The 9252-nt window shown below is 49.4% G+C and overlaps 2 protein-coding genes across 2 annotated transcripts; one reads left to right on the forward strand and one right to left on the reverse strand.

The window, feature by feature from the left end:
* Positions 1–2594: 2594 nt before the first annotated feature.
* Positions 2595–3963, forward strand: L3040_003561 (uncharacterized protein; the record flags this gene model as incomplete). Its single annotated transcript, XM_007291875.1, has 2 exons — positions 2595–3569; positions 3640–3963. 2 exons carry the CDS (start codon positions 2595–2597, stop codon positions 3961–3963), a joined length of 1299 nt encoding a protein of 432 aa, XP_007291937.1.
* Positions 3964–4270: 307 nt separating this feature from the next.
* On the reverse strand, positions 4271–6250 carry L3040_003562 (uncharacterized protein; the record flags this gene model as incomplete). The annotated part of the gene is made up of 2 exons (XM_066156458.1): positions 4271–5808; positions 5899–6250. The coding sequence occupies 2 exons, from the start codon at positions 6248–6250 to the stop codon at positions 4271–4273; spliced, it is 1890 nt and encodes a 629-aa protein (XP_066012045.1).
* Between the last annotated feature and the right edge of the window lie 3002 nt (positions 6251–9252).

The following is a 9252-nucleotide window of genomic DNA, read 5'->3' on the forward strand; positions in this document are numbered from 1 at the left end:
TCGAGCGAGCGAGCCCGCTAGTTCAGGCTATAGAGGCCGCCGCCGCCGCTCGCTGAACATGATATAACCGCCTCCGGTGCCTGGCAGAGATCAGCCGCAGTCTAGAAGGTAGCAAGCCTTGATGGTCCGCCATACTCGCATCTTACGCTGCCGTGGACACGGGACCGATTATAGTTCTACGTTGGATATCTTCCTCGATATTGGATACACCTCGCAAAGGCTCGAAAGAAAAGTCTCCGCGAGCCCGTCCAGGCCGGGGGCGGGACGCGAATTGAGCCCATCGGCTGAGAGGTCTGTTGTCTCTCATCTGACGTCGCGGTCCGCGGAGATCTGGAAGAGGGAGGGGAGGTGAGGGCAGAGAGCGTATGGAAGCCGAGTCGACGTGGTAGGTAGCGGAGGAGAGAGCTTTGGAGGTGAGGTGCTTGGCTGATTCCAGGATGGAACGGAAGTTGAGTGAGGTTGATACCCGCTGCGGTACGGTTGGGCTGTTGTGAATGAATGAATGAATGAATGAATGAATGAATGAATGAATGAATGATTGATTGATTGAACGAAGGCGACCTGTCCGCGGCGGTGGAGTGGATATCGTGTCGATCAGGAATCTTTTGGGGTGGCGGGGGTCGAGCCGATGGGGAGGAAAAGGGAGAGGATTGCGCTGAGATATGGAGCCATCGCGCGCGGCCTAGGCTGGTCCTCTCATGGTCGAGGCCGGTGGACAGCGATGGATGGAGGGTTCCGGTTGGGATGAGTTTCACGCGTATTATCCATTCTGAGACCCCCCCCCTTCCAAAAAAAAAAAAAAAAAAAAAGAAGTGAAAATGGCAAAAGGAAACCCGCCCACGCGTCCCTGCAAATGAGGTGTTAGCATGACCGTCCAAGTCAGAACATGCTGAAGTCCAATCTACTGCAGGATTTTGGTGACAACCATTACACCATCGCGTGGGCCAAACCTGTTTTGATGAGAGGCTGATGGGTAGGTGGATATATATGTATATACCAAATCTCATCCTACACACACGCGGGCAAAAAACGAAAGAGAGAGAGAGAGAGAGAAACCCAAATGCTTGTTAGCTATTGAGCGGAAGAAGAAGAAGAAGAAGAACCTGCCTGTTATCGGTGGATTTGGGGGTTTGAGATGATATTGTCGGCGAGGTTGTCGATGACTGGAAGTAGGAGACCTTAAACTTTGGGAAGAGGAATTTGAGAGGAGAGCGAGGATTTAACTCCTGTTATAGAGAGAGAGAGCCTGGGTCTCTATCAAACCCTTGAACACCCCATCTCTAAACTAAAATGTCTATCCACCACAAGCCAGAAAGAATTTACGCAAGGCGACGACCAAAGTAACGGGAAGTCATAGATAGATAGATGAATAGATACCTACGACTTTCCCACCAGAAAAGGAGTTGACCAGCTAGTTACGTCTTACACTTTTCACATCCTCAAACCAATACCAATGACTCACTACTCAAAGGCATAAAAAAAAAAAAAAAAAAAAAAAAAAAAATCTCCTCCTCTCGAAGTATGAAAATCTCGGGACAGAATGAATAAGCGCAGGTCGTATCTTTATACAAATCAAATTCAAGGTGCGCGACGATTCATGCGAGAACAACAAGAAAGAAGAGCAGAAACATTCCAGAGTCAGGCTTCTAGGCGCTCTGGTCTCCCTTTCTAAAACGTGTATCCCAGATGAGCAGGAGAATGATATCCGACGCTTATCTATCAAGTAGCAGATCCCAAACGCTAGAATGCTGTAATGAATGCAGTGGGTGGAAACAGAGGTAGAAGTCGCGTTTTGTAAATGTCTGATGGTTAAACGATCTCATCTTCATATTTATGTACCGAGGTATGCAACGAAATTAATCAAAAGATCAACGGAGCTTAGTGAACGGAATGATTTACGATATGAATTGTAGTACACAATTACTTACCTTTGCGGGCTTACAGCGCCCCCTGAAACGAAGCCACGAGCATTATCTGTGTACATGTAGTGGGAGAATCACAGAGGACACGCATGGAAAAGACTCATGCTGTAGAGCTATAAGCACTCCTTCAGGCATTGCGAGTCGTAAATGTCGACGATTGTTTTCTAAGGAATGGAAGTGTTGATGAGACAACCGATGTCGTTGATAATCAACATTGGGGCTTTCGGCGCCAAGTACGGCAGCTAAGCGGCTCTCCACTTTTTAGACAGCCTCAGCACCGACTCCCGCGATACAAGAAATAAAGCGAGAGTTTATTTATTTACTTGCAGGACGCAGGTACCAGCACAGAATAGAGAGAATATCAAGCGACTTGATCTGCAGATGCTGCGACAGACAGGCTCACGTCTCCATCACCGAGCTATGCACGGCACGACCGAACGGTCTCTCGTAAACAGTAATGCGTGCCCTACAGAGAATCGGCGCAGGCACGGCCACCGTACCGACCCAGCCCTGCTAGTCCCTGCAGTATGAAGTTGCCCCCCCAAGGGCCAGCTGCTGCTACACCCACAACCACATCTTCCAGACACACTTCGCCCTGACATGCATCGCCCTGACTTACATCGCCCGGACATACATCGCCCTCCGCTCGCAGTACAATCCTGCACCCAAACCATGAGTCGAGCAGAGCCCTCCATCGTGGGGCAAGGACCCGATGAGGCCTTCTTTACGCCAGCCGATGCCATCGTCCTCGACCAACTCTACAGAGACATCCAGGACGTCAAAGCTGGAGCCCAGGCCGCCGTCGAGGAGCACCGCTCTTCTCTCTCGCAACTCGAGAACATGAACAACACCAAGCATCCCGACTTCCAGCCCACGGCCTTCGCATCGTGGGACTACAAGCAGCTTCCCGACCTGAACCACAAAACCCTCAATTCCATCCGCTCAGCCATCCTCCATAGCTACATCACGTGGGCCCGAACCGTGGTGCGCCACGAAACCGATGTGGTTTTCCTCTCTCACATCCTGATGTACTTCTGTACGTCCGTTCCCAGCGCCCTGTATCTGTTCTTCGAGAACTTCACCTACCTGCATGCGATCATCCATCTGCTGGTCACGGTGTGGTACTCGGGCGCGTTCACGCTCTTGATGCACAACCATATCCACAACAACGGCGTCCTCTCCAAGCCCTATGCCGCCTTCGATTGGGCTTTCCCCTATATCCTGGAGCCCTTGATGGGCCATACATGGGATTCGTACTATTACCATCACGTGAAGGCCCATCATGTCGAGGGCAACGGACCGGACGATTTGTCAACCACCATCCGCTACCAGAGGGACTCGGTTTGGTGCTTCTTGCACTACGAGATTCGGTTCTTGTTGCTGTGTTGGTTTGACCTGCCGAGATACTTTATCAGGAAGGGGAAGTACAACTTGGCCGTCAGAGTTGCGTGTACGGAGTTATCGTCGTATGCATGCCTGTGCCTGCTGGCGAAGTGGCAGTTCAAACCGACCATATTCGTGTTCTTGCTCCCTTTTGTAGTTATGCGTATAGGGCTGATGATCGGGAACTGGGGTCAGCACGCTTTGGTCGATGATGTGGAGCCGAATTCGGATTTCCGGTCGAGCATCACATTGATTGATGTGCCCGTAAGCTAAACTCCCTTCTTTTGAACCAATCTTTCATCCTCCGTCTCGGATACCAGACTTACGGTTGCAGTCCAACCGCTTCTGCTTCAACGACGGCTACCACACCTCGCACCACCTCAATCCACGCCGCCACTGGCGCGACCACCCACACGCCTTCCTCTCAGCCAAAGACCGCTACTCCAAAGAGGGCGCGCTCGTCTTCCACAACATTGACTATCTGGAAATCACATTTCGATTGCTGACAAAGAATTACATGCGTTTGGCGCAACAGCTGGTGCCGATCGGGGATCAGATCGGGATGAGCCAGGCGGAGATTGCGGAGATGCTGCGGAAGAAGACGAGGAGGTTCACCGAGAAGGAGATTAGGACGAAATTCGGGAAGCGTGCGAGTTGACTGGTACCTTGTAAAGAAGGGGAATGGCGAGGGGGATAGTTAGTGGAGCAATGCGTCTCAACGGTCAGGTACGTACGGTATGCTACGGTGTTCACGGCGGAAGCGGGGGCGTAATCTCAATCTTAGGCTTCTGCTTGGCAAATACCAAGCATAATACAATCGTATTGACTTCTGGCTCTCTGACTCGATGGTGTCTTTGGATATTTCCCAGGCAAAAATCCCTCCCATCGGGGTACACGAAGACAGCGAGATCAGAGCTTGGGCGGGCTCGAAGCTTTCTGTCCAACACACCGGGCGAGTCATTCAATTACACCAACTTGATGTCAGTCTTATCGACTCGATCCAGAGAAGCCGCCCCGACAGTGCGAACAGTTCCAATCCTACGATACTCGCCTGTCTCGCCCGTCGGATAGATCGCTAGCCAGGTCTGCACCAACTCGCCGTCGGGGTTCTGCATAACCATCAACCGGATATACAGAGGTCCCTGAGATGTTCCCTCGTAAGTGTCGGGCATATCGTCATCTGGACTTTCAAAGAACTCCCCAACCTCGGCGCGCATCGTCTCTCTGGAACTAACGACCCCTCGCAACATGATCCAGCAGCTCTCCACCGCACCCCATCTATTGCCCCCGGTGGTAACATTGTGGACGCTGAGGACCTCGACATCGTACCCTGGGAGACTAGGTCCTGCCCCTCCTCGATATTCCCAATCCGCCGCGCCCTCGCCCCTCGTCCAGCTGAAGGAGGGCGCGCGGTACGTCCATGTTGATGGATCGTCTAGGTTGCAAACCTCGACTTGGGGGAGACCGACTTGTTGTCTGCCGTAGGTCCCTGTGCCGTACCGGAAGGAGAGCCCTCTCGCTAAATCACCCCTCCATAGACCAGAGATGTACGACTCTTCGGGACCCAAGAGGTCCTTGTATCTGCTGTGGAAGGTCTGGGCGATGCTGGATAGAGCGACTAGCTTGTCCTTGTCAGGGTACGTCAGGAGTCGACTACTGTATTCCTGCACCAGCTGGTACCAGGCGCTGTAGACGTCTCGCGCGCCGTCTCCGGGACGACCTGCATCGGCCGGCACTGGCGGCGCCACAAACATCTTCCTCACGTTCGAGCCCAGCCACGTCACGTTCCGCTGCCCACCGGGCTTCCGCTCCGACGCCTGCATCTCTCGACACTGCCAGCCGACCTCGAACCTGGTCCAGTGCACCACCCTGCGCGAGAAGACGCGCTCCTGCAACACCCACCCGCGACGGCTGAGGCCACCCGCGTCCACGACTGCAAAGACATCCGCGATCTCAGGATGCACCGTCATCCCCGCCTGCGGGTACGAGCAGCTCCGAATCGCCTGCGGGTCGCGGTCCGCGAGGAAGCCGGCGCCGCTGCTCTCTGCGCTGTCGGCGGAGATAGTCAGCTGCGCGTTCTGGTAGATGCCAGCCATCTGCCCGGCCTGCTCGGCCCAGTCCGGGGCCGAGTCCTGGATGATGCAGAGGGCGTCTACCCAGAGGTACTGGAGGCCCAGCGCGCGACAGACGAGGACGGCGTCGCGCAGCGTGGCCGGGAAGTCTTCCAGGGGTATGCCCTGTGTGTGGGCGGTCAGGTTGTGGGTGGTGGTCGTCAGGGTTGGGGAGGTGCCCCAGCGGTAGCTGAGGGCTGCATAGTTCCCCAGCTCCCCGGCGGTCACCCACAGGTAGGGATCCCGCGATTCGGAAGCGCTTCCTACGTTGATTACCCTACGGGGTAGGGTGCTTGGGGAAGTCGGATGGCAGTTCTGATGCGAGGCGGAGCAGGTACCCAGCCAATTTGATATCATCGAGAAGATGAGCTCCGATTTGGGGGATATTTGGACTGGGATGGTCAGTCAGTACACATCCATTTTTCGCCTAACCTCTTCTCCTTCTTCTTTTCTCTCCACGAATGTATTTTGTGACTACTTACGTGAATCATGTGGTAACACTGGCGGATCCGACGGATCAGAGAGGGAGGAGACGTTGAACTTGACAGACGACAGGCCCCATTTCACACGCAGCTGCGGCGGGCCGCCGGCCTCGCCGAGCATGTATTCGTACCTGACCCTGCCATCGGGCTCCCTCGTCCAGAAATCGTTCGGGCCGGCGATTCTCGTAAAGACGAGCGTGCAGACGTGGCACCCGGCTCGAGCCGACTCTTCCACGGCCCGGAGGCTGGTCCGGAACGTCGTCGTTGGCGGTTGGCCGGCGATGGAAGAGCCGGGTTGGAGCTCGAGACTCGCACAGTCGTGACAGAGCGAGTTGAGGGATGTGGATGTCATTTCTGTGATGTCGGGGTTTTTCACGGTTGGGAGTCTTGACTTTCTGAGTGTTGATTATTGTATGGTATGTTTCTGGTCTGATTGAGGCGATTGATATAGTAATTGACATACGGACGGGGGGCTGCTTCCAAAAGGATTCGTTGGGTATCGACGGGGAAAGTGGGTGGGGGCTGTCTGCACTTCGACGTGGGTCAAACATCTATAGATGTATATGCGAAGTATATATGTACATACATATACTTTGTTTGAGACCATGTGAAACAGCGCTCGAGCCGATGCAGCCTTATAACGGGTCGGCCCTACGGAGTACTGTCAGCCATGATGCATTTAGGTACCTACGTAGTATATGGAAGGTTACCATCGTCAGCTCGCTTAGGTGGGCTTCTATGTATACTCATCCTTTAAGACTTTAACCCTCCTTGAGACTTGATCCATCTTTTGAAACTTGATCCATCTTTCAGACTCGATCCATCTTTCAAGACTTTATCCATTCCTCTCAAACCTGCAGAATTAATCCCCAGACTGGTAAAGTGGGATGGATGATGGATGAGTACCTACGCTACCGGTCGAAGCCTGCGCCTAAGCGAGTCGACGGCCATCAGGACAAAGACTGATCTAGGTACCGTCTCCAAGACGGCTCGTAAGTAAAGAGTGTGTGTATGTATGGCTCGCAGTTTGCATGTTTGGGGAAGTAGGCTGTTGAGTTGGTTTTAGAGAGGTTTGAATCTAATTTGTGATGATAAGTCGGTGAGTGGGTATGTATGTATGTACTACGTATGTGAAAGTTGTGCACGTTCCAGGGCTTGGATGGGGTATGGCTCGCGGTTAGAGGATTGAATGCGTGGCAATGCAATGTGCAGTTTGAGTTGAGACTTGGGAAACGGAATTGGTTCGGTGTTATAAACCATGAAATATATATATATATACATTATAAAAAAAGAAAAAACATTCAGGCTGCTCTTTTATTGGCATGTATGGGGTATTACGCAATTTGGCTTGGCGTATTGATAAGTCTTCGAGTATATCGAAAACCCCTTTGAGAGGCTTCTAAATTTGTTTTTGACTTTTTATTAGGAGCTTGCAAAGCGCCCTTTTTTTGGGGGGGGGGGGGGGGGGGGGGGGTTATTAAAGACTTGTTATCTTTAATAAATACGATGTCTCTGCGAAGTTGTTTCTGTAATATCAAATAGCGGCGCATGTTTCTATCGTAGCGATGATCATACCGATATTACGATTGCGAAGAGAAAGTTGGTCGAAGAATACCTTTTTGACGAGGCCGCAAAATTTGACGCTCAAAAGGTTATTGCAACTATCAAATCTTTTGCGAACTGAAAAATAGAAGTATTATATCGTCGTCTTTAAAAATTAAGTCTGCAGCAACGCGTTCTCGTATAATCCTTTCACGCTCGCACTTAGCTTTGCGTAAATCGACTCCTTTACGATACTCATCATCTCTTTCCTCTTCCCAAAGCTTGTCGACGATTCGTTATTATTTTACAGCAGATTTGAGATTTTTTTTAGCTTGCTGCTTAGCAGCAAGCTTTTCATCGATTTAAGATGTCAAACCATCGGTGTATAAATGCGTTTTCGGCTTGTAATTAATTAAAAAATACAATTGAGTTGTGCGATTGTAAATTTAAAGGTAATATTGTAAGTTGTATTTTTTATACAAAAACCAGCAGTAAAATAAAAAAATCCGCGTTCGCTTCCGATCCGCAATCGCTTACGCCGACTAAGACTGAAAGGACGTTAGGAGGCCCACCTAAGCGAGCCGACGATTACGTAGTACTACGTATATGATGCAACTACGTACGATCTGCAAAGTCAAATTCATACTTTACAAGGTTTACGTGCACGAGCTATACAGATTAATTAATTCTTGTATCTTGGCGCGCAACTTAGAGTTGCAAAAATACTTTGGTGGTGCAACTTGGCTTTGCGTCTGCGAGCCAGATACCTTAAAGGCAGATAGGGGGTTATTTATACCGTCAGCTGATAATCCGATGACGGTCTCTTTAAAAGACGATCTCAAGAGGTTGGCATAGTTAGTAGATCACCTTAGGTCGATACTTAAAATTGAATATAATTTGAAAGCAAATGATTTAAATTATTTAAATCATAATTCAAATGAAACTATTTCAATCGATTAAATCGTCTTTTATAAGAGCTCGTCTTTTCGTTAAAAGATTATTACTAAAATAAGACCGTTTTGATTGATTAAATCCTTTTAAAAAAGTCAGTCTTTTTACAAAAAGACCGTCTTATAGCCGTTCTAAGGCCGTCTTAAGGCCGTCCCCGAACTTGAAACCGTCTCGGGGAACGTAGATTAATAAGCAAATAATCTTGATTTTATTTTCATTACTTAGCAGTCTACCTTCTATTAGGTATACAACCCTTTTATTACACCTCCTTACTACACCACCCTTATTTACCAAGCGGAGGAAGCGCGCGAGTCGTGCAGAGAAACTTTTGCTGAATCGACCGATTTCGATTATAGAAAATTTAAAGCGTTGATATATAAGCCGTGGCAGCGATACCGAGAAATATCTTAGCATCGAATATATTAAATTGTTTTAAGAAAGATTCTAGTTAAGAAATGATTTTTATTTATAATTATATTTTCTTTAAGATGATTATCGAACTATTTCAATTTTTTAAAACGAGCTTATTAATAAGCTTATTTTAAAAATATAAACGGAGACGGCCGTAAGACGGCCACAAAACGGTCTCTTTTAATAGGACGGTCTTCTCGGTAAACTATTCTTGAAAAGAGCTTAGTACTGAATTTAAGCGGTCTAATAACCGTCTTTTATAAAAGAGGGTCAGAGGACCGCTCAAATGACCCCTTACCTGCCTTTAAGGTAGGCTCTAGTCATTATATAACTTTGCAAATATTCTACGAACTCGCGATGAAAAAGTAGGTCTTGGAATTTTTTAGTCTCACCTCCGTCTTTATATAGCTATTCTGATCGCTATTTAGATATTCTGATCATCTTGTTCCC

The sequence above is a fragment of the Drepanopeziza brunnea genome, assembly GCF_022702325.1.
Source record: "Drepanopeziza brunnea f. sp. 'multigermtubi' strain 214-2 chromosome Unknown ctg5, whole genome shotgun sequence".
Taxonomy (NCBI): domain Eukaryota; kingdom Fungi; phylum Ascomycota; class Leotiomycetes; order Helotiales; family Drepanopezizaceae; genus Drepanopeziza; species Drepanopeziza brunnea.